Genomic DNA, 26584 nt, shown 5'->3' with positions numbered 1-26584 from the left:
TAAATTAAAACAAAATTACTTACCTGATAAATTAAATATATCTAAAATAGATAATATTAGAAAATAAATAAATCTAATATAGATTGAAAACTGCTATTGAAGAAACATTCTGATGTCGGATAACCTAAAACCAGTTTACAAAATATATTTTTTAAGATGTTTTGCAAGTAATGTCACATAAAAAAATTGCCATGACAGTACGTGTATATACTTACTTGTTCATAAAATCATAAACTAAAATCCAAAAAACTCCTTAAAATTAGTAAAAACACCCGTTTTAAAATGCACTTTTCTCTATTTAACACTACGTTGTACGATATTGTTATATATCTTAGAGTAGTTTCAAATACTACCGCTCTAGCGCTACGATCTTATTTCACTTACTATAACAACAATAGTTGGTTGTAAAATTATATACATATATTTTTCTATATAATAATATTTTTATATAATAATTGTAATATTAATTTATATAATAATTGTAATATTAATTTATATAATAATTTTAAAAAATTAATTGATTTTATTTTTTCAATTTTTTGCGCTTTGTGGGGCCCTGTGCCACCGCACAGTTCGCATACCCATGAATACGGCCTTGCGTATTCCCATCTTCTATTATCTAATTTTTGGCATTGTGCCGAACAAAATGTAGAAACAGTAATGACAGAACTGTATTACAGACCGTTTCATATAATTGGATTTCATGTATAACGATAAATCAAATTGTTCGGATTGAAACAATTATTCGGTAATACATATTTCAGCAAATAACTGCTGTACCAAGTTTATCAAAAGCTTATTTTGAGATGTGAAAAGAAGATAAAATGAAGTGATACAATAAGATTTTGTGATTCGTTTGGTAAATAACAGTACCACGTAAGTTGTGTGTCACCTCTTTTGTAGTAGTAAGAATGCTTGTGAACTACGGATCTGTATTTGAATATTAAGATTAGTGCACATTTTTCTGTTGATCTTTAGTTTATTAACAAAACATATATTACACACTTGTGGTAATGAACGTTTTTTGCTGCATTACATATCTGCAGTTGGAAAAAAAAAAAAAAAGGCAATTCGAATTTTTTTTTTTTTTCTCTAAAATATTTCTTTTCTTAAATTCATCTAAGTTCGTTGTAAAATGAAAAAATTACCGGCTATTTTTTTTAATATGTACTAAACTGAAAACATGTTATTTTGATACAAAAATATAATTACAAATAATATTAGTATACAACTCTCACTAATATTGTTGTTCTCTTTAAGAGGTGAGTCTTCTGTTTTTATTTTTACAGGCAAATTTGATCAGCTGTTCTTGATATAATAGTAAAAAATCCTGTTATGAAACTTTCAGTTTGTCAGACATTCAATAAAATATGCTCATCGTAAATGTATTAACAAACGTTTTATGTGCTGGTTGAATAGTTCTGCGCAAGAATTAACAGTTTTTGGCACCGCATATTCTGTGAAAATATGCATTACATTCATTTGTAATATTCTTAGTTGCTAATATCGGCCAGCAATATTTGGTCGTTCACCCTGAAATCCTTGTAGCATTTCTACAGACTTTTATTATTATGCAATTGTTAAATTATGCTGCATAGAAATGCTATGCATCTCTTCAGAATCCGATCTGCATTTTATCACCTAAAAATTTCACCTTGCACCATAATCTTTCCTATATTTGGCATGTGTTGGTGCAACATGGTTTTGACCAACATAAATGTCCACTTCCTGGTCCTTCCATCCGGGATGGGCATTCCAGTTGGAACTGTAGTCATTCAGAGAATGTACAGACTGTGCTGAATTCAAACGTCCACCATGACTTCTGGACTTCTTTGGTGCTGACATTTGACTTCCTAAGAAGGAATGGTGACCTGAGAGTTGAGACAAAGACATTTGGGATTTTCGAATTTCTGGATTACCCAATGCATTTCCATTTGAAAAGCGATTTGAGAACTGGGAATAGGAGCGATGAGATTGACCATCTGCAGTTGACCTTGCATTTGGATAACCATTAGGCATTTGGGAATAATGAGAGATATGAGATCGATTATCATCCATAACAAAGCTATGATTCACAGAACCATTCCCATTTGGTTCCATGTGATACATCCTTGCACGCGGAATGCTACGGCCACTATACATAGACGAGGTCTCCCATTCGTGATCTGATTTTATAGCTGGCATGGATACAGCTGGTGGTGGTGGTTGTGCAATGGGTACAGGACATTTCTCTTTTTTCTTGTTTCTGCGGTAGCAACACACAAATATGATTACTGCAATGATTATCACTCCACAAATTGCTGCAGAAGCTCCAATGACCACTTTATCCAACTCTAAAGTACGCTGAGGCTCGCTAGCAACTTCCTTGCATTGACTATAAGGTACAGAGTCGACTGTTAAGCTTTGTGAATCCTCTAAGGCAACAACACATATTACAATGCACTCGTGTGGAGAAAGGTTATCAAAAATGTAACGTCTTTGGTTTTGAAGCAAAGGTTGACTCCGTTTGAATTCTGTCTCCCCAAAGATTCTATACAGTACTTGGAAACCCAAGACATTGGATGAGGCTGCATCCCATTCTACAAGCACTGTAGAGTCTTTGCGATATGCACCAGTGACCTTAATCTCCTCAGTGATAGGTCGAGAGTCTGGGTCGTCACTCCTAGGCTGAATACTCGGATTAGTTGATTTAGCTGGAGGAGACAAGAGAGTTGTGCTTGATAAGAAGTCAGGAGGTGGGGGTGAAGACACGCTAACAGAAACAGAAGGAAGAGATACTTCTTGCACTGAAGAGAAAGATTTTTTTGCTGCCGACGATGATCCGGTATCTAATTCATCATTAAGACGTTTAGGTCCTTTCGTAGTTCGATCGTGAACTGCAAAAGGATTACGTGAAGCTCCAATTGTTGTTTCGGGTGAAAGAGTAGATTCTCCTGTAGCTGAAGATGAATCTGTGGGCAGGGCTAGCGTGGTCTCGTAGTCGCATATAAAGTCTTCTGGAGTCAATCTATCAAAAGTTTGTCGTCGAAGGTGATCAGGCTTGCCACAGAACTGGGGATTGCGTTCACGACTGGTTACATGAAGGTCATACTTTTGTTTCCACTCAGCAATCCAACGAATACGACAATCACATTCTAATTGACTTCCTGTTAATGAAAAAAATGTTATAATGAATATTATACAATAAGGAACGAATGCAAATATGCAATGAAATATTCAACACAAAAATATATAAAAAATTTTTAGGCATATTTTTATATACTGCAATGAATTACTAATATCTTTATGAACCCCATGGATGTTAGCCTATATTACATTAGTATTGTGAAGTCTGGTTAGATAATCAGGAAACATTTCTCTTTAGACCAAACTGAGGTACTTTTCAAATCATTACACTTGCAATAAGGAAGGCAATAGTATCACACTCAGTGATGAAATTTGCACAATACATCCATGCATATGGCAGGGCTATTTAGCAGAGCTATTACTCCCAGAAAGTCTGGTTTTTTCATTCTGCAAAACAGGCAAGTTGGCCAGAAGAACACACCCAATTAACAAGAGAATAATACAGTGGTTTCACAGTCTTAGTTTGTAATTCCAAACATCAACTATGGTGGGATCCAACAGCCTGAAGTGGATGTTGCCTACCCCATCAACAAGGCCATCATCAAATGAATCACGTGCATCACATTTTCTTTTACTTGTAAAACAGAATGTGATGAAAGAAAAGAAACTGCATGGAAACCTTTCAGATTAAAGTTTTTTTTTCTTTCAGAGTGAGAGAAGACAATCAGCAGAACTTATTACAACATATGTACGATTATTCATTACATATTCATTCAGTGGCAAAACCTCTGAAGTGACATGTCTATGACTTGGGGAATACCTACTGCCCTAAGATGTTCCCATCTCTTTCTCATGTTCAGATTCTTATTTCCAAATTCCATGAGAAACATGGAGTGTCTGTAAATGCTTTCCTTCAGATTCTTATTCTCATTGCTGCCCTTAGTTCAGAGAAATTCTTCTCATATTCTATCCAAGTCAATCTTCTCCATGTATTTTTAGACAGCTATATTGTATCTTCCTTTGTGGATTCAATTCCATGGATCAATGACCAATTTCTTTATGATCTTTCTTAAGCTTATATCCAATCTACCCAAATTTTCGTTTTCTGATTTCAAAGTTAACATTTTGCTGATTTACTTTCCCAGACGTCTTCATTACTAATAATTTGAAAAAAAAATCCATTAACGCCTTTTATTCTACAAGGTAAACAAGCAAGGCCCTTTAGCACTAATGTACTTTTCAAAAACTAAGCGAAGTCAATCTCCACACTTAGACTTCATAGATAGGTAGTCCTAGACTAACAATGTCATGATAGGCTTCTAGGGAGAGCAGTAGCTCAGACACTGCCACCTTCTCCTAATCCTTAACACTATATTATTGTCTGAAATAGTGAAAATTCTATTCTATTCAGCAACTAGAAGTCAACTTAGAATGCAGTTTTCTGGTGACAGAATACCTCATTCTTCTTCATTTGCCATACTTTATCATAATCATTTTCCTCATAAGTACCCCCTCACAATAGTTATCAGGAAAATGAATCATTAATAACAAAAATATTAGGAAAGAGCAAAGCTCTGCTTACACACTCTTGAACATTATTATGCTGAGCTTCTTCCTAATATCTTCATTATTGATGATTTTTATAGTACTTTATAGTGCTCAAATGTTTCACTCACCCACAGACTCTCCTTCAAGTATTTCTCATTGACATTCTCTTTCTGCTTTTTTTGTCTTTATCCACTCATTTCTAAGTTTGTAAAAACACCAGCAGATGCTGGTCAACATACATTCGTAGTTCACTTCAGAATTACTTAAACCAGCTTCACATCTACCTCTTTTTTTCCAGTACTCCTGTTCTTCGCACAGTCTTCCAAAGATTGTGACAGCCAGCTGTTTATGAAACACATCAACAGGTTCTTTCTTTCTCTGTAACCGCTTGGTACAACAAGTAACACTATTGTGTTATAGGTTTTGTGACCTCTATGATGTGTGTGTAGGATTAATATTCATAATTAATCATATTGTTAATCAAATGGTTATCGTTTTTCGTCTCACAAAATAATTATTTCACTTACCTCCAATGCTGAGTCCACGAAGAGTAGAATTCAAATGCTTGAAAGCAGAATAAGGTATTGTAGATAGGGGATTGCCATCCAATGCCAATAAAGTCATTAGCATGTTGTGCTGAAAACCATTGTCCGGTATTACTTTAATAGCATTAAACCCCAGATCAAGAACCTGAAGAAAAAAAAAAAGATCTCTGATTAGCTGATAAGAAAATTTTAATTGAAAATTACTGATTGAGGTAACCTCCACAGAGCTCCAATTTAATCTAAGATAATTACTGTAATTTATGAGAAGCTACAAAAGTTAGGATAGCCTGGTTAAGTGCTTTATTTTTAGGGTATTTTTCAAAATAATAAAAAACACAAAAAGAGTGTATTTACATGTCATTACCTTACAAGGCCATGAAAACGTCACGTTACTTTTTTTCTGGTAAACGGCGCCGTTTTTGCTCAAGTTTATACGCATGCGCAAGTCTACGAACCAAAAAAAAAAAAAAATGTCTCTTAATATTGTTTGTTACCCTCTGAGCAATAATGTTTGTGCTTTTATGATAAATGGCAATAATTTTATAAATGTTCAGTATGCACGATAAGGCTTCTTAAAAGAAAAAGTAAATTTTAATATACACCAATAAAAGATTTATTAAGAAAAGGAAATCTGACAATGAATGCTAAGTGATATACGAAATTTGCCATTCTCACAGCGGTCGATCTCAGATCGACGGCCGTGTTGTCATCTTTCTTAAAAGCCTTTTTCTTTCTTTCTTTTTTTTTTTTGTGTCGGTTTGTTTTTTTAACAATCCAAACACCCTAAAGATCGAATAACTAAAAGTAGTGTTAAAATTAAGATTTTGGACACTTATAGACGCTGTTTTTCAGCTCGTCCTTTTCTTATAAATATAATAAAAATTTAATGAAGTTTATTATTTTAGCGTTATCATATGTTATTAATATACAGTATCAAGGAATGTTCTTCAGTTTACTGTATATCAGAAAAGAGAAAACTATTAATTGTATTTTTATCCCATTTTAGACCTTGAATCGTAAATATCCTAAAAGAAAGTACTTAGGCAAGCTACTTTGACTACACCATCTCTGAAACTTCGCTTTAAGTATTGAAAATTACTTACAGGAAAAACCTAAAACTGAGATATAACACGCTGTAGTATTTAAAACACAATTAACGTTGTAACTACCGGCAACCAGTCTTTGAAGGATTGATTCGCTAGCTTCAGGCATTCTATTATTATTACAATTTCTGTGTTATGAACAATATAATAAAAACTTGAAAAATACGAGGATGTTTCATTAATTGTTTTTCATTAATTTCATTAATGAAAAATTAGCTAAACACAGAAGGTGAAAGTGCATCATTTGCGACTCAAGATGGTGGGGCGGGGGGATTGTGCTGAATAAATGAAGTGATTTTACATTGTCTTTTTCTTATACCAGTGTTTCTCAAAGTGTGGTACGCGTACCCCCGGGGTACGCGAAAGGTCGTTAGGGGGTACATGGCAATTTTCGGCTATGCATAATTAAAAGAGTCATTATATTTTTCAACAAACAGCTCAATTAGACACAATCGGGATAAAACGGCACTAATGAATCAATCACATCCCCTCTCCAACCGAAAATTTTATAGACAAGCAAAACTACATGTTGCCGGTGGAACATATGGTTTTGCTTGACACCTCCCCCCCCCCCCGTCGTTAACGTGTTAAAACTAAGAAATATATAGTGAATGTGTTTCAGATATTATGGAATTCGGTTGAAGGGAATTAGCATTTCAACTCAACTGTTGAAATGCTAATTTGTCTTTGGTTCCCGCGATCTTTTGTTAGTACCGCACCAATCATATGCAGTTCTTCGCTGCTCTACGTATCTCAAGTCTTGTAATTACTGGTAATTTTTGCTTGAAATAATGGCAAAGAAGATGATGCTATTTGGGTAGATGACTTTGACGATGCACACAAAGAAACTGTTCTCGATGCCAAAAGTAGTGATAGCGAGTAGGAGCTTCTTGGTAAGTCGCACCATTTTCAGTTTTTTTCTGAAAACTTTAGTTTACGAAAATTCCCGCACGTATTTTTTAGCTTTAATTTTGGGAAAAAAGTTAGAGTTATATTCGGGTAAATACAGTATTTTTTTTTAGCTTTCAAATTCTTACGTATGGATCATTGGTTAAAGATTGGATTTATAAAATCCCCAAAAGAGAGCAATATAGCAAATACAAGTAGCTGTAAGCAACAAGAAAACGTTGATATTGCATCTGGATCAAATGAAATTGATAAGAGTGTGTCGTCTGACATCTCTAGAGAACCAAAATTTAAAAATAAATCATATTTTGTTTACATAAACATATAAATTCAAATAAAATAGATATTAAATTTTAATTAATATTTTAAAATAATGTATTAATTTTAATTAATTAATTTTTAATTAATTAATTTGTTTATTTTTAATTACTTATTGGATTTATTTTTAATTAATTAATTAGGGGGTACTTGGTAATAATGAAAATTTAAGAGGGATACGCGGATATCTGAAGTTTGAGAAACACTGCCTTATACGATCACGAGATGGCATTAGTTGCAAGTTCGCAGAAACTGGAATTGGTCATACGCAAAAACGTGCAAGATGATGCGATTATAATTATATTCTGACAGAAAGATGTCCATACCAGGAAAACGTTTGGACATCTTTCAACTATATAACATTCGTTTATTTAAATTCCGAAACCAAAATTAGAAGTTATGAACCTGTATAACTAATTAGAATCCTATGGAAACGTCACTTTCAAAATGTTTGTAGTTACTCAGATTGAAAATATTGAGGGATTGGAATTTAGGATGAGGGAGTAGGGTCAGTATATATTTTTTTTCCTGTGAATCTCATCTACAAAAGGTTGGAAACCTGTTGCATATTCAGCATCACTGTAGCTAAAATTGTTAGATATGGGTTAGATTGCATGTGTTCTTCTGACGATTGACTTATTTTGTGGACGAAAAAAAATAATCTACCCCGTATGATGAAGTCCGTGATAACTCTGACAAGACCAAACACATGGTGACACATTGTTGACGGAACCTGTCAAGCAATTTCTGAACTAATGGAACTACAAAACTTTGTGTTTCGCTTTCCCCTGACATGAGTCCCTGTGGCTTTGGCTTTGAATAAAATGAAAAAAAGGCTCTCTGGTGGATGTAGGAACGTTCAGCTCAATTGGATATGTTATTCAAAATTCCTCGAACCGCGAATATTATTTTTAAAATCGCAGTTAACTATCTTACATCAGTATGTCATGACTGACAATATCCTGAGATAAGTATTTATTTCTTGATTTGGCTGCACACAACTTAATATTCTTCTATAAGAATAAGTTAAAAAAGTATCTACATTACACTTATTTAAACTAGCATAAAATAACTCATCCTCGGTTAGTCCAATAAAAATATTTCTATGGCTGCAGGAAAACAAAAAGAAGAAAAAACTTTCAAGTGGATGGCGAGCTTCTACCACATTTTGGCCACCAGCAGAATGGTTGAAAACCTTTCTAAGCACTTTTGAGTAGATCAAATAAACGACATTCTGATAGATACCATTAGTCGTTCAGGCAAAGAAACGATCTAAGAAATTGTTTGTCCATCTGGTCTAAATCTACGCACTTGCTTAACTGAGCCAAAACACTGTCACCATAGTTCTTATAAATCTTCGATTAATTTCACTTACAGTGTACAAAAATCAAACCACCATACGATGTTCTTCTTTGGTGAATGTGGTCAGCGTTATTCAGCAAGATAATTAAATTAAGGTCAAAACCCCTCACAAATAGCAATGAAATTTCATATTGTCTACATACACTTTCGACAGTTAATCTAATAGAAATAAATAAATAAAAACACCTGTAAATACTTTCTAACTTGCCCTCGTATCTACTTGTCTCTATTATTAAAACGTACGGGATCCAGGAATGGTGATGCACAAGTAGCGTCTTGAACACAAGCGTCGAGGAGAGAACTACAAACTGAAGCGGAGCGAGACGAAGCGCAGCACAGTCGAGGTCTCGTGTGGAGCTAGTTACAAAAAAGGGGAAGGCTTCCTCCTTTTCTTTGAAAATTACGAGTGGACAAATTTCTGAATTCGAAGTTGGAACCATTCTGTTCTCATAAAGTTAATCCAAACACATTACTTTATAACTGCATTGAGTGATTTCCAAATAGTATTGTGAATAAACTCGTTCCTTTTTTTCAGCAAACGAGTCATGTTTACATCACGGATAGATTACTGAGTACTGAAGTTATAACATAAATGACATTCACTGTTTCATAAATAACATTATTTGATGAATAGGTTGACTTTTTATGATATAACAACTGTTCTCCAGGCTTGACGAATTTTGATGAAATTTGTCATTTCGAATCTTTACTAAAATTCATTGATCCGACTTAGTTTTGAGTACTAATATTAAACTAAATTAACCGAAATGATATGATACTGAATGATACTTAAGCGTTATAATATTTTTCATGTTTCATCCGTAGCGAAAAGGTATAAATAAAAAAAAAAATGGCTACTCTTTGTGATCCTTGCATTATTACAGACTTATTTCGTTTTTTGTGACTAGATTTAGATTAAAAAAAAAGTGGTTGATTATACAAATGCTTAGCAATAGACACACACGTTACTTTAGGATTAATATACCATCGTAGTAGATCCTATAAATGGCATGTTTTCTACGAGTGCATGAAGTGAAACACATATGTGAATAACAAATTACAAAAGCAAGAATGCGTGGAGAGTAAAACAAGATTTTTATCCTGTTGCACACCTGCCAAGAAAAGTATGCTAAACTGTAGATATTCCTCAACCGTAAAGGTTTACCACGATACAATCTTGTCGAACAGTTTTAGAAGATTATTAAAGGCTGTGTTGCAAGAAAATAAAATGTTATTACGTCCGAACCTCTCCTTTCTCCACCCCCACTCTCCTTTAAGATAAAAGAATTTCTTCAACGATTAGAATTCCGGTTTTGAAGGCCAAAACATTTTGTTGTGGAATTTCTCAACTATACTGAAGTGCAGCTATGATTCATTAAAGGTGTAGATACACTCTCTCCCTCTCTCTCTCTCTCTCTCTCTCTCTCTCTCTCCCTGCACCCCACCCCAAATGACAGCCTTATATTATTCATTAAGAATTCCTATTGGTCGTTGGATGAAACTTTTCCAAGAAAGTGTTATCCTGTGTTGTATAATTAACTTCTTTCTTCTTTTTTTTTAACCCTTTCGATATTTCGTTATCTTTTCTTACGCATGCGTATCTTACACTAATTTCAATGCTTTCCTGTTCAACCAGAAGTTGAACTGGGTAGGGTTCGCAGGAGATGGGAGGCTAACTCCATTGAGTGAAACATTAGCGTACTATCCACCCACCCTTCCCGGTACTATTATTCAAAAATTCATCAACAATATGGAACACATACTTCTAGCTAAAGAACGATAGTGTTGAACCGAAGCCATCTGGAACTTAAAAATATCTGTATTCATAGAACGTCGATTGTATCTGTGTCGACATAAATTCGCTAAATGGATCATAGCAAGAATCTTTCCTTGATAGACGAATGCATCACGAAGTAAACCTACATTTCATTTGAGGTTAGCGTTAAGTTGTTTACCTTGTAAAATAGCTTCGTATCTTCTACGACATAAAGGTAGTTGAAACACTAAAGTGAAGATGGAATTTGACCTTAGAAACCCTGAGAAGGTCCTATTTACACTTCATTAACACTTTAAACTGGTCGATACATTCTTATACGAGTAGGAGAAAATGATTGTGGAGTATATATATAAGGCACGTTTTAGAACTACATTCTTTGTATAGTGACGTCATCATTATCACGACAACTGAAGGATACGTAAGCCGCTACAGATTCTTTTTTGTCTGTCCGTAGACAAATTAAAATTTAGTATTTGAGGACCCTTGTAAAAATTAGTCCTATGATCTCAAATTTTGTTGCATCAGAAATACGAACGCAGTTATTCAGTTTTGAATGCGAGTGTCGCAAATTGGTTCCTTTTTGTAAAAGATTAACAATTCGTAGGAAAGTTGCTTTGAAATTTCCATTTTTTTTTAAATGCTACTAAAAAATATAAAAATATATAAAAAAAGAAATGATCATTCGTTGGAAGCATACAAACTTTGTCTTTCCCACGTCTTCGCACATTATGCGTAATTTAAAGCTATGTTTTGGGATTATTTTCTTACAAATTGCCGGCAATAATTATATCAACTTAAAAACCTGCAACCTGAACTTTTGGGGATGAAAAATTATTTATCTGTGTCCGTTTCTTATGCTTTACCAGGTCATCTTGACCAAGGTGGCAAACGATTTGGTTTCTCAACTTTAGGAAGCCTTTAAATGCAATGATATCATAAAGCATGGGAACGAACTTCGTCTGTTGAAAGTTTACGAGGTGCAAACGACTTCAAAATCTTGGCATCTCATAAAGGCAATTCTTGAATGACCAGATAGCCTTTAGCGCATGAGCAATGATTCAGCAAAATGCCAGTCGGTAAATTCCATTAACAGGTAATAAAAGGGAGAACTCACTTGTGATAATATTATTTATGAATTTTTCATTTATATTAAAATATTTTGATTTTTAAGAAATCGATAATATTTATCTCCTTAAATGAACGCAATCTCTTTCTGCAGTTGTTGATAATAAATGTGGAAAATGGGAATGGAATTTTTGCTTAGGTCGACTGTAGCAATAATAACTTGAAAGACACAACTGGCTAAGAAAAATAAAATATCACTCACTTTTCGAGATGCACATTTTCTCTCAAATTAATTAATGAATAATTAATTCCTGGACACAATTTTTCCCCCTCTTTTTACTTCATAAGAAATATAATAGATCGCATTTTCCTTTTCAGTCAGCAATAGTTAGCGAGCAGACGCCAACAGCTATTCTCTAAAAAAAAAAAAGCAAATGGCTCCGATATATTGTAAAGAATACCAGCGCCGTCTAGGGATCAGACGGAAAGCTTTCATATATTTCCCTTATATAAATAAAGTTAATCTGAATTTTCAAAAATAATAATAATAAATAAATAACGCAAGAGCGCCATCTATAAGTTAAATGTCGACTTATCATGTATTTGTTTTCCTACTCAGGTTGGTGAAAAAGTCATATTACGATTAAGGACTAAATAAATTATTTATATTAGAAAGCTGCAACGACAGCCTTTGTATTTCACGTGATCACAACAATTATGTGAGTATCAGCTATGTTTAAGGTAATGAATCACAATATTTGCATGCAATATTATTATTTACAGTAGCTATTAATATTAATGTTAATTTTATTTTACACGGTTGTTAAATTATACACGGTTCATAATACTTTATTATTCAACTAAAAAAAAAAAAGACAAACTCTTAGCCGAGTAATAATAAATATATTGATATCATATTTAATAAAAACCAAGCCCTAATTTTTTAAACGCCAAGCTTCAGTATGTTTTTTTTTAAGTAGTTCAATACCAAGCGACTCTTGAGAAAAAAATTTGGTGAACTATTATGTGATGTCATCAAATAAGTTATTTTCAATCTTGCAGCTTTTTTTTTTATTAGCAATATCATTTATCGTTTTATTACCTTTTAATGAAATATATATCAGTCAATATTCTGACAATTAAAATAATAACGACAAGATGGCACCACTTACTTTTAGTTCTGGCAAGGCGGCTAATGCTTCACTTGGAAATTCCGTGAGAAGGTTATTCAGTAAAGTCAACGAACTTAAAGAATCATCCACACCCGCAAAAGTCTTTCCATCGATCCTGGCAATACGATTTCTCTCAAGATTCAAAGCGGTTAACCGATCCAATTTAGAAAGGTCACCTGGTTCGATATCCAGAATTTTATTTTGAGCAAGATCCAAAAACGCTAACATTTCCAACTGTCGTATCGCAAGTGGAAACTTCGTCAATCCAACACCTTTCATGTTCAGATTTTTTAAAGTGGACTCGAGACCCTTAAAGGCACCATCAGATATATTCATATGGTTATCGGACAGCTTCAAAGTACCTAAAGGCAACCCTCTGAAAGCTCCATCGGGAAGTTCCGTAATACGATTGTGCGAAAAATCGAGTTCCTTCACCAGTGTCAACTTACGGATGGCCTCCGTGGGAATTTGGGTCAACTGATTGTCTATGAGACTCAAACTTGTTAAACTACGTTCGAGTCCGTCGAAAGCTGTGGGTGCAATCGCCCTCACCCTGGACTTCGACAAATGAAGACTTTGGATTTCGAGATTTTTAAATATTCCACCTTCCAGGGTATCAACGGTTGTTCCATTGTTGATGTACAATAGATCGATGGGGATCTGTTCCACCGAAGTATGCAAGGCATACATTAATCTGGAAAAGTTCACTGGACTACATTGGATGGACAGTCGTTGGACGTTGTTGTAAGCACAAATGCAGTCAGCATGAAGGTCGATCAGTTCTCTAGACCATGGACATTGTCCCCGAATCCGTAACACTTGAAGCAGAAAGGACAGCAGAGTAATTAACACAAATCCCAAGGACGGCATCACGGCAAGAAGAAAATTTGCTCCTCTAAGGTGTATTTGGTCCTGAAATAACAATCATAATTGCAGTTAAAGGATATTTTATAAATAACTTGCAAACATTTAATAAAACATTCAGTACTATATTAAATGTTATTTTATTAACTGACCTGCGTTAAAAATTCAATTTTTAAAAAAAAATCGTTCTTTTTATCTCCCAAAAAGATTGGACAGAAATTATTCATCCACAGCCAACGTGGCCATGGCATCCATGGTTGATGGCCAACGTGGATAGACGGAAAGTTAAGAGCTATCGTAGATAAGTGTGCCATTTCGTGTTCCTAATCTTAAGTAGTACTGTGTAAAATTGTGCGAAGAAAGAAAAAAAAAAAAAAAAAACGAAGTCAGTGACCAGGATTACTGCTTATAAGCCTTTCGAATACCTTGGAAGTTATGCGAGGGTATATTAGCGTATTCATTTCAGATTAACAGTAAGTTATACAAATAACAAGTAAGCCTACTTCTTGATTTTCTACATAATAAACATGCGGTTGTTTGTTTTCAAATGAGACATGATGCCTCTGTGGCAGCAAATAGGTTCGGCTTGCATGCACCAAGTGGAATGACAATTAGTGTATGTTTGCGATGTCAACAGAGTATTACTAATATTCATATCATGCTTCCTTGTTTCAATGATAATACTAACTTCTGCATATGTACTAGAGACAGAGGATATGGAGAAATTAAACAATATTTTGGCTCCTACACACACTCTGTGGAGGATGCAAATTAGGTCAATCAGTCTGGTATTTGGATTACCTACGATAAAGGTACAGGAGAATGTCGGCAAGTTAAAAACAGGTATGGTAATTGGCACTGTCATGTTATTCAGGAGTTTGTACTACCGATTGGGAAAAAAAGAAAGAAAAAAAGTAAGAGGAATCTACTGTTTCACTAGAGTGTGATTAAAAATAAAACAAATTTAATTAAAACGGAGTGGCGGTACTCTATTCTTGCAAAATAATTACTTTTCATATGAAATATGATGGGAAGTTATATGTCGTTATTATTATTTCAAAATTATTTTAGTAATTATCAAACTTTCGCATTTAGTGATGAGTTTTAGAAATACACCTTTTACATATTAATATGACTTTTGTAGTACACCTTGCAAAAATAAACCTGAAGTTGAAAGACTGCTATTTTTCCATACTGTCATTTTTTTTTTTTTAATAGTAGTAAAACTTTAAGTGAGTTGTTATCAAATCAAAGCAGATTACTGCGGGTTATCGTATAATTTACGAATTATACGATAATCCAAGAAATAAAACACGATTTCGACAAAATGTAACTCGATTAAATAATAGTATTTGTAACGCAACATTACCGTGTTAGTACCTTCCCATTCATTTGATTATTATCAAACCTCCATGGAGTCAAAAGACTCATCACGGGAGGTCCCACTGTTATACTGTGCGACCACAGATGCGAAACCCCCTCGACACCTCTGCGCATGTCAGAAGAAAGAGAATCTATTCCGATAATAGGGTAATCAATGCGTTGCGTGGGATGAGTGATTATTATTATATTTTGCTTGTACAACAGTTGGAAAATTTTACATATAAAGTACGTGATTTCGCGTGTTGGTAACGAATTCATACCTCGCCTTATTCCTTTCTTCTCTTTAACGTGAATTGATTCTTCTTGGCACATTGCCAGCCGAGGATCTCGGATCTGTGGTTGAACAGTACACGCAGTTTATCATACCGCACCTTAAATATGTTCACCGTCTCTGCACTCTCAGGTAATGCATTCCAATCACTCTCCATGTAGAAAAATCTGTTCTATGCTCATACTCTCCTTATACAGCTTCCAGGACCTCTTGTTATCTCCCTGCCTTTATTCAGCTTAATCTGGTAATAATCTCTTAACAACCTATATGTCTCGATCATATCCCCCTCCTCCTCCTATCTACCAATTTTCTGCAAATCGAATTTTTTCAATGTCTTCATTGCCTGAGAGTGCATCTCTGGACTTTCTCCAATACATCTTCATCTTTTTGAAAACCTAGTGAGCAAACCTGTGCACAGTAATCTATATGTGGCCTGATCAAAGCCTTATACAATGTATAAGGATTCCTGTTGCGATTCAAGAGCATCGTTACGGACCAATACTCTTGGAAGTCAAAGGAGGAGGTCGATAAGAGGATACTTCAGAAACCGTTGCATTGCTCGGAGGGCTGCATGCACAGTGCTTCAGATATATACAGAGAACGGTGTAATAAACAACAACAAAAAAAAAAAAAAACATGAAATGAACGCTAGGTGCGTGGTCAGCAATATCTGATTGATTTATTACGAATGGGATTATCCCCTTTCCTCCCCATCCCTTAAGACGGGTGGATCCCTCCTAATGAGGGATTAAGTGTGTATTTTATGATTGCGTGTTCTGAGGGACGAAAAACCTGAGTTTCCGAAGGAAAAAATCCCCTGCATTCGCATGAGACCGGCTAACTCACCTTCAGTCGAAAGAGACCAGATAAAAGTTCCTCACGTCATGGACGGGAATCGAACCCAGGTCTTTCCGCCCAAAGGGCTTCGTCTACACCGACTGAGCTACGGAGGCTGTCTGATCAATGCAAGAGGTAGATGAAGAATAGCGAATATCTCCGACTTGCTACGAATGGTCAAATTGGAGGGAGTATCTGAACTCATCATTCATTAGATGTTGTATCGAATGGGATACAACAAAAGATTGGTTCCTGTTGTGATTCAAGAAAAATCACCCAAAAATAATTCATAGAAAAATCATCAATCAGAATGAAAGAAAAATATTTTTTAAAAAAAGGCTTAAGTGAGCCTAGTTTAGCCTTACATTCAACCAAGAAAAGAACGTATTTCTTTGACTGTGCTAATTCACTGACAACAGAATTCTGTTTAAGTAAAAGAGTAGATGTTTTGTCCTACAACCATCAGCTATTTTACTATGTCAAGCATTCGCAGAATTTTAAACGCCATTTCTAATGTGGGTAGATTACTCTCGAACTCAAGACTGATGGATGTTTAAAAGTGTGTCAAACAGCGCCTTGAGCGATCAGGGCAGAAAAGTCACCATTATCCCCCCCCCCCCCGATATGTTAAAAAATAAGTCTTCTATTTAGCCAATGCCATCTTGAATTTTATAGTATAGGTTTACATGACAAAACTTTTTTCCTGGTATAACAGTAAAATTTCCTGGCCTACTTCGCTGAGATCGGATTTACCTGTAATGGATGATCGTATTAGACATGCTAAGCCAGTCATAACGTATATTATCGCCAAGCATAGCATGTTGAGAAATGAAGCCAACAACTGATCATAAAGTATAATGAAAAGAAAGATAGTATGACAATTATCCTCAGAAAACATAAGAAAGATGAAATTTTCGTAAGATAATTTAGAAGCTTAAGTGGCCTGCGAATATTTACATGGGAAAATACAATATCTTTTACCCATCAAAAACATCGAAACCTGACCACTGTTTACGAAGATCTCTATCCATAGAGTACTAAAGAAGAAAAAATTAAAAGGTAAGTTTTCCAGTAAATTGATATATATATTGTCGCTCTAGAGAAAGAAAAAATATAATTAGATAAAAAATACTAATTTTTGTGATTGTTCAACGGTATTTATTTTGGCCGATTTTTCATTAGTCGGTTGATTAATACGCAGTTTAAAATTTCCCGCGAAATGGTGACGTATATATATATATATATATAATATATATATATATATATATATATATATATATATATATATATATATATATATGTATAATATATTGATTATATATATAAAATTAAAATTTAACTGACTACAACCCGAGAAAGTATAACAAAAACCTTTAATAAATCACGACTAGTTTCATCGGTGTTCCGACTTCTTCAGGTGAGAAAGAAAAAACATAAGACTTATAAAAATAACAAGGTAAAAAACATGGACTTTCTAGCTTAATAAAAAGAAGTAGAATAGTAACAGTCATATTTGAATAGGTGACCACGTGCTACTGTTGACATGAGTTGAATGTGTGTGACAGCTAATTTTAGAGCGCCAATATTGGATTATTGCGCTATGGGAATCAGGCAAATTGTAGCTTAAACAATTTCACACTTGAACAACAATCTAAGCTACAATTTGCCTGAAACCCACATAGGCAATAATCCAATACTGGCGCTCTAAAATTAGCTTCACACATTCAACTCATGCCAACAGTAGCATGTGATTACCTATTCGAATATTACTATTCTGTTTCTTTTTATTAAGCTGGAAAGTCCATGTTTTTTTGCCTTGCTAGTTTTATAAGTTTTGTGTTATTTCTTACTCACCTGAAGAAGTCGGAACACCGATGAAACTAGTCGTGATTTATTAAAGGTTTTTGTTATACTTTGTTATATATATATATATATATATATATATATATATATATATATATATATATATAATTATTTAATATAATTGAAAGTAATTACATATAAGATAATTAAAAAACATAATAATTATATACATAATATTTACTTATTTATATTTGAAAAAATCGATTTCTTATTTTTGTGTTTGTAATCAAAAGTCTTTCTCTTCTCAGCCAATTAAAGATCGGTTTCAATTTCTGACATTTACATTGGATAAGAAGCTTTTTTCACAGGTAGATTTCGTTAATAAATAAATAAATAAAATATTTTCTAGTAAGTAATCTATTTTTTATGAGCAAATCATTTGGCACAATTATTTTGAAAATTATGAAATTAGTTTTCCTATTTCCGTTTTTTTTGTTATTTTTTTTTCCAAAAAAAGAAATAAGGATGTCCATATGATATAAATAGAAAGGAAATAAATTTAAGTAGCGAATGCGCTTTCTCATGAGGATAATGATTTTAAAGTTTCCTGGGCGCTCAGAAATATGCATTACATTATGCTGCCAACCGTAATATGTTTGGTCGCAGGAATATGCACGTGAATGACTCGAAGAACGCATATTTCCACTTGAATGATAAAATGACTCAGAAAACTATCATTGGTGCTATTTTTAACAAGCTTTAACTGTTCTCCAGCTATAATTGTTACCTTGTCAACAAAACGATCTTAAAGCTTTCCCCCAACCTCTATTTGTTTCATATGTTTTGAGGTAGTTGAACAACTCAAATGTCTGCTAATCATGTACCTAAGAAGACGATTAAGAAACGACTGACTCAAACAGACTTCAAATCTCAAGCATGAAATAAGGCAATTATAACAGTAAAAACTAATTTAAAGAAGCCTTTCAGTTATTATCCCAGACCTGCTAAAAAAAAAAAAAAACTGTAGAAGGAAGTACATTAACTGAGGCACGCGCTCTATAATGTTAGTCGAAGCATGCAATCAACAATATCAAATGAAGCACGAGGTCAATAATGTTAGACGAAGCATGCAGTCAACAATATCAAATGAGACACGCGATCAAAAAAATCTAAATGACTGGCAGTCAACAGTAACAAATGATGCAGAAGACAATTTAATGAAGGGAAATGTTCTGTGGTAATTGTCATTCACTACAATCAACGCTCTTAAATAATTCATGAGATCAACAATGCAACATTAAACAGAATTAAAAACACGTTTTTATTTTAATCAACTCGTATCATTTATATACACTGCCCTGCTTCAAGTTTCCGGATACTCCTATATTGGCATTTAGAGAACACAAGAATTTGTGACGTCGGATTTGCACTGGGTGTTAAACATTATCGCAAGATATGCATTCGATTAATTAACTGCATTTCATAAGTCACAATTCTTTCGATCCAGCTGTGAGAATTGACCTGAGACGCAGTCTTTCAGTGAGATTGGCACACAGTGATCATGAAGTCGTGGTTGGAACCACTCTTGGCGGGGCAGGTGAAAGAGATTCTGATTACAAAAATCAATTTTTGAAGTAATTCTAGCATACGTTATCTCTCTTTGTTTCTTTTATTACAAAATTATGGGGGGAGGAGAAGGCCAGTAGGAGAAAGGTGGTCATGACCTTCACTGGGAGTAAAAGTAATTGCTGGATAGATATTGACACTTCAGTACGTCAAGCAGGTGTTTTGACTTTTTCCCACCTGTTCTGGGAAATAACGCATGTCATTAATATTTTTTTTTTCTCTGACACAGTCTCTCTCTCTCTCTCTCTCTCTCTCTCTCTCTCTCATAGAGCTCTTTCCTTCCTTCCTGTTTCATTGTTTCTTCTTCTCTATTCTTAATCTCTCTCTCCCCTCTCTGTTTGTCATTGTTTCTTCCATCTCTTTCTCCTGATTGCTTCCTCTGTCTCTCCTTGTTAATTGCTCCTTTCATCCACTTTCTCTCTCTCTCCCCTTGTTTCATTGTTTCTTTCGTTTTTTTTCCTTCTGTCTATCCCTGTTTCATTGCTTCTTCCATTCTTTCACTCAGTCTCCACCCTGTTCTGGTTTGTTATCCATTATCTCTCTCTCTCTCACACACACGCACACAGAGCCCTTTCATGTTTGTCATTGTTTCTTCATCTCTTTCTCCTGATTGCTCCCTCTTTCTTTCTATCTCTCCTTATTAATTGCTTCTTCTATCCACTTTCTTTCTATCTCTCCTTATTAATTGCTTCTTCTATCCACTTTCTTTCTTTCTCTCTCTCTCTCTATCTATCTATCTCTCCCCTTTCGTTTATTGTTTTTCCTGCACTCTATCCCTGTTTCATTGCATCCTACATTCTGTCACTCAATCTCCATCCTGTTTCGCTGTCTTCCACTCTCTCTCTCTCTATTTTCTCTCTATTTCCCTTTTCTATTTCATTTTTTTTCTGTTGCTTATTTCAGTCTTTCTCTCTCTCTAAACGATCTTTGTGCTCTCTGGTTTCCTGGTCTGTTTTAGTCTTTCTAATCATTCCATCTCTCGTTCACTTGAGTTACTTTCCAATCACAGCTATACGTGCATCACGATGTGATCAGGTACTTTTATGCAAATGAGTCTCACACACTGTAAAATTGCTGTGGAAGAAATTTTCTCTTTTAAAGCATGTCCGATAAAGTCTCGAAGTATATTTAGAAGAATAAATTTTCATGTTAGGTCAGAATTTCTTTCTTTCTTTTTTTTTTTTTTTTAAATTTCATTATTCATCGCTTCTCACATGCAAGTATTAATGGGACCAAGTGTTTGGGGGGGGGGTACACTTTACGCAAGAAAAATGACAGGTGTGTGTATGAATGTCTCAGATGAGGGATTACTCTTTTTAATGATGGAGTAAGCGCCCAAGTAATTTGTCACGATAAGAAATCGCGAGTGGAAAGAACGCAGTCATAACCAATGGTTGCTGCAGACGGAGCGAACCATCTGTTTGGCGATGTCATTCAGAGTGAGCAGTTGTTCGGTGTTTCGCGGAGTATTTTTATGATTAATTTGCGAATAGTCGACAGCACCCGCATGTGATATGGGCAATGAAACGCTGAAGGGAAATAATCGCCACAAATCATAAGAATTATCCTCAGCTTGAAAAGTGGGAAAAAAAAAAAAAAAAGTAGTCGTAAGTTCAAGAACCTTCGGAAGAAAAGAAAAGAAAGGATTCTAACGAAACAAAGACACGTTGATTTCTCAAAATGTATTGCACGCTCGTGAGATATTTGCCGTATCAGCGGCCTATATAAAAGAGGATAAACAGTAATAGGGAGTAATAATCCTCAGTTTCAATATTTCGTACGCATTTTCGATATTTAATAATTTATTTTAAATTCTTGTGTGCAGTTGCATATTTCAATATCATTAAATATTATATTAAAAAATACTCATTTTTAATAAAAATTAAGAATACAATTTCTTTTAAAATAAACTACGAAAATTAAATTTGAAAAGAAAATTGAATATTCTTGTAAAAATTTAAAAATATTTAAAATATAATAAGTACACCATTTATTTTTTCGTATATGAAAAGTAATAGAGTTGTCCGATCTTGCAGTTTTCTCCATTTAAGAGAATTCACTGACCTTCACTGTCGTTGGACTGTTGCATAATTTTTTGGGAAAGGTGTAATAATGAAAGCAGAAAACGACTGATAATCACGTGATTTTTTTCTAAGATTATTGGTTTACTGTTTGTTGGAAGCAGAAAGAAATTCATCGATAAAATTTTTGATAGGTCCCAGTAAAATAAGGAAGTCGATATTTCTGATCCGAACTAAGAAATTCAACCTTTAGGCAATTTTTAAACAATTTTGCTAGTCGTATTTATTCATGAACTTCTTTCAACAGCTTCAAGTAAGTAGTAATAAAACTTGAATTCAAGGATTCTGTTTGAAGTAAATAAAACTTTGAATGGAAGAGAATCATTGAAAGTTTTATTGGCGTCATCTTCCTCAATCTTTTGTACCATTTTTTTTTTCTTTCATAGACTAGAAAATCCTACAAATATGTTTATGCATGAGACAGAGAACTTCGTTGTTCGAAACTGCATCATTTCATACTACATCGCTTCATTTTTATCTGTCTTTAATAACAATGCTTAAATATCCATTAGGAGACCAGCCAGCCGAATGCATCCAGCAGCTATGATAGCAAGGATTTTCATGAAATTTAGCCATTTTTCTAATAATCTATCGAATTATTTGGTTCGGTTTAAATTGGCATATTTCAACACCAGATTGAATGCTTTATCTTATGTGCTTATCTTATACGTAACCATGGTAACAAACAGCAAAGTTTACAAGAGAATAGTCTTACATTAGTAAATATTCAGATAACGACAACTGCTAACTTCTTTGAGTGATGAGTCCTTGACTCCTTATACCTTTATCTTAGTCCTTGTTTGTGGGTGGGGGGTTTAGTGTGGATGCTTTACCTGCTTTTTGTGAGCATTTTGTGTTTTTTCAGCTTTCTTTTGCGATGAAGGCTTTCGATCGTCTATGTTTGAAGCGGTCTGAGGGTTTGTAGTCAGCTGCTTGTCTAATCAGCTAATTTGGGTGATTGTCTGTAGTTGTGAAGAATTTTTCTGCATTGCCTTGATGTCTGGCAGGTTAGCTTCTCGGCGTAGCTGGAGGTTTCTGATGAACCAGGGAGTTTAGCGTCATTCTTAAGCATTTGTTCTGGATCGTTTGCAGTCTTTGGATGTTTCCTTTAATCGTGTGTCCCCAGACTGGTGAGGCGTAGGTTATCTTATTACTGATTTGTAGAGGAGAATTTTGTTGTTTATGTTTAGGTGGCTGTTCCTATTCAGGAGTGAATAGTACAGCTGTGTGTTCTGTCGGTTGTGCTTTCCGTCTGGTGAATAGTACTGCGGAGCTTTTTTCTGGTTTGATTGAGATGCGCCATTTGCTGTACCATTTCTCAAGATCATTGATTACTACTTATTTGCAGTTTGTTTATGGCCAGTTCTGGTAGTGGGGGGAATCTGATTATGATGGATGGGGACAATATGGAGAGATCTGCTATGTATATGGAGAAAGGTAGGGGAGACAGCACAGAGCCTTGGGGAACTCCAACCGTGAGTTTTCTTCTTCCATTTTTATCCTAAATTTCCTGTTGTTCAGATATGATCGACGAGTAGAACGAGTAGTAATGGGATTCCTACTTGGTGTAGCTTTAAAATTAATCCATAATGCCAGATTCTGTCGAATGCTGAGCTATGGCCAGGAAGATTGCGCCAGAGTGCTAGTGCCATTCATATCCTTGGGTAATGTATTCTATGATTCTGTAGATTTCTTGAGTTGTGGAAGCTGTTTTCTAAAGCTGAATTGTCCGTCTGATATGACGTGGTTGTTTTTTGCTGCCTCGTGGATCCGTGCAAGTATTGCGCATTTGGCTATCTTGCCTACGCATGACAGTAGGCTGATGGGTCGATGGTTCTGGAAACTGTGTGTCTTTTCCTGGTTTTGGAATTAGGAAGAGGTCTGTAAGTTTCCACCGTTCTGGGTAGTAATGTAGCCATAAGATAGCATTGGTGATGACCACTAGATGCATAATACCTTTGTATGGGAGCAGCTTGAGCGCCTTGTTCGTGATTCCGTCCGGACCCGGGGCCTTCTTGGTATTGATCTGATTTTGGTATATTTCTGCTGGCGATATGGATTTATTGGTGGATTGGGGTTTGGCGGTCTGAGTTCTTTTGCGCACTTGGATGTGGATTTTTCTTATAAACTTTAAGTCTACTTGGACATAATTGGGGTTGCATTGTTTTTCAAAGCTATCTGCAAATGCTTTTGTTTTTTCTTCATTTTTAGAGGCTATTCCGTATTCACCTTTGATTAGAGGGAGTGTATTGTGCTTTGAGTGAAGCAATCTCATAATTTTCCATATTGACTGGTCCTGTGCTTAGGTGATGTATTCTTGTTGTCCCAAAGTTAGTTTCGGTGGTCTTTAGGTCTAAGGATAACCTGGTTTTCGTTGCTCTATTAACTGCTTATTTATCTGCGAGATTCATTGTTCTATGATATTGTCTTCGTAGCCTGTTCTTTTCTCAGATAAGTTGTTTTATTTCCTCTGGGAGTCTGCTTGGCGGTGCACCGTGTGGTTGTGTTTATACATAGGATATGCTTCAATATTTGTTTTTCAAAGGTTGCTACTGCCTTTTCTATTTCATCAGTACATGTGATGTGTTGTACTGGACAAGGTTTTCCTGGAAACCTGAAGGGAGTTGATTCCAGTTGATAAAAGTCGTGTTGTCTTCAGTTAGGTCGCGGACAGTGCCTAGTTGCTGTATGCTGGGGTTGTGGTCAGAACTCATATCGTTGATCGCCTGTGTTTGATAGCCGTCTGCTACGTTCTTTAGTATTACTATATCAAGTACATCTGGAAGGCAGGTGTCTCTGTAGAATGCAGGCTCTGTGGGTTCTATTATTGTCACATTTCTTGTAGTAGCATATGAGTTGAGTGTGTTTTGCCGTTGCTGTTTGCATTTTTACGGTTCCAAGTTGGACGTTTGGCATTAAGATCTTCGGATTTGTTCATTACTTTACCTGCGTTCAGTAGTTTTTCCAGATCTGATTCTAGGAGTTTTTTATTTGGGAGTTGTAGGCTGCAAATATTTTGAGACTGTGTGTTTTCCATGTGGACTTCGATTCCTGTTGTTTCAATGTGTTCTGTTTGGAACTTAGCGAATTCATTGTGTTTTATTCCTCTTTTGATGAAGATGGCTGTGCCTCCTCCTCTTGCAGTAGGTGATATAATTCTTGATTTTTGGTTTGTCACTTGGGCGCAGGTGTGTTTTTTTTTTTTTTATGAGGATGCATTGGCTTTGCTGTCTGTAGCGAATTCCTGTAGTTCTAGGAGCTTTTTTGTCAGTCCATTCACGTTCCAGCTAACAATCTCTAGTTAGGTATGTTTCCTATCGTGTATCCATTGAGGATTGCTGAGAATAGTAACGGAGTATGTCTAAGGATGATGGCCATGACTTCTTGTGCTGGGTTGGTTTGTTGAAGTTCTGATAGCATTTTTTCGATGCAGCTTGTCAAATTTGACAGGTTAGGTTTACTAGAATTTTGAAGGTAGGTTGATCGTGGTTTGGGGTCTTGATTCTGTGGGAATGCTGTACAGCCCCTGTAGTTTGTGGGATGTGGAACCCCCACAGTTAGCATACTTTGCTGGTTGTGTGCATGGTTTTTGGCATTCTGTTGTTGCACGTTTGCTACCAGATTTAACGCATCGGCATATTGCTTTACAACAGCGTTGTGCGTGGCCAAACTTTTGGCAACGATGACATTGAGTCGTTGTTGACTTGTGTTTCAATGAATCAATCTTTATGACTAAATCGCAAATAAGTTGAGATCGTAGATGTGTTTCTGGTCCTTGCTGATTGCTACCAGAATTAAGGGGTATGATGTTTTGTTGGTTCTGTGCATGCAGCTGATTTTGACTGGTCTGAATCCTTTGTTTTGGAGGTCTAATGTGACTTCTTCTGTTGATATTGTTTCGGTTACCCCTCTGAGCACTACTTTAAGGTTGTTCTCGCCGTTGAGTGCAAATGTGTGGCAGGATAGGTTGCTGTTATCGAGAAATTTGGTTAGTTTCCAGTAATCGATGGAGATTTTTGGTTGGATGCGAATTCAACCTGGGGTATTCTTTCTTTTGGGTTTGTATCATTGACAGTCTCCATTTCTATTGGTCTGGGTGTGTGTCTGGTAATGGAGATTTTTCTCTCTCTTTTTTTTTTTTTTTTGTTTGTTTGTTGGGAATTCCTGTGTGTCTGCTGTATCAGGTATATTGCGGGCATTTCTCCTCCAAATCGCCACAGAAGACAATCTGTGGCGATTTGGAGGAGAAATGTCTCATAGAGTTTTATTCTACTTGGCCAATTGTTATTACGTCTGATAAACTCCCGATATACGTCGTCGAATTTAGTTTCGTCTAGTAATGTTTCCATGTCTATCAGTGTTGTTATTTTAGAAAAAATTTTTTTATCTGTATTTGCCTCAATCGGCTGTTTTGTAGCATAATTCAGATCTTTTGTTGAAAGGTATTATTTCGTAAATCACTGAATCTCTTTATCATTTTTTAGCACTTATAATACAGCTCATAATTCAATCATGCAAAATCTAACCAAAAATCAAACTAGAACAGTTCTTAAAAGAACTGATCGAGACTGAGTCCTTGACTCTTTATCCCGTCATCTGAATGAAGAATAAAAGAACTGATCGAGACTGAGTCCTTGACTCTTTATCCCGTCATCTGAATGAAGAATATCTGTGTGGATGGGGTGTTATTGAGCTAAAAGCTCTAGTCATGGCTGGATAACGGCAATAGCCGAGCCTCAGTTAAAACTTCATTGGCTACAGCATTGCCATTCGCTAACCTGGAAGTCCTAAAACTGACTTTTATTCAACCTCCTAAATCCCTCAACCTCAGACAATAACAGTGCCACTCGAATGTAA

General features: G+C 35.2%; 1 protein-coding gene across 1 annotated transcript; it reads right to left on the bottom strand.

The window, feature by feature from the left end:
• Positions 1–1154: 1154 nt before the first annotated feature.
• Positions 1155–13732, bottom strand: LOC150109520 (uncharacterized). The gene is made up of 3 exons (XM_090402561.1): positions 12863–13732; positions 5142–5304; positions 1155–3146 (listed from the first exon to the last, which is right to left on the bottom strand). The coding sequence occupies exons 1-3, from the start codon at positions 13730–13732 to the stop codon at positions 1651–1653; spliced, it is 2529 nt and encodes an 842-aa protein (XP_090258687.1). The 3' UTR covers positions 1155–1650.
• Positions 13733–26584: the final 12852 nt, after the last annotated feature.

Source organism: Typopeltis vanoorti, chromosome 2, assembly GCF_054136105.1.
Source record: "Typopeltis vanoorti isolate ZY-2024b chromosome 2, IOZ_Tvanoo_1.0, whole genome shotgun sequence".
In the NCBI taxonomy this organism is placed as follows: domain Eukaryota; kingdom Metazoa; phylum Arthropoda; class Arachnida; order Uropygi; family Thelyphonidae; genus Typopeltis; species Typopeltis vanoorti.
This window is presented reverse-complemented; position numbering and strand designations above follow the sequence as displayed.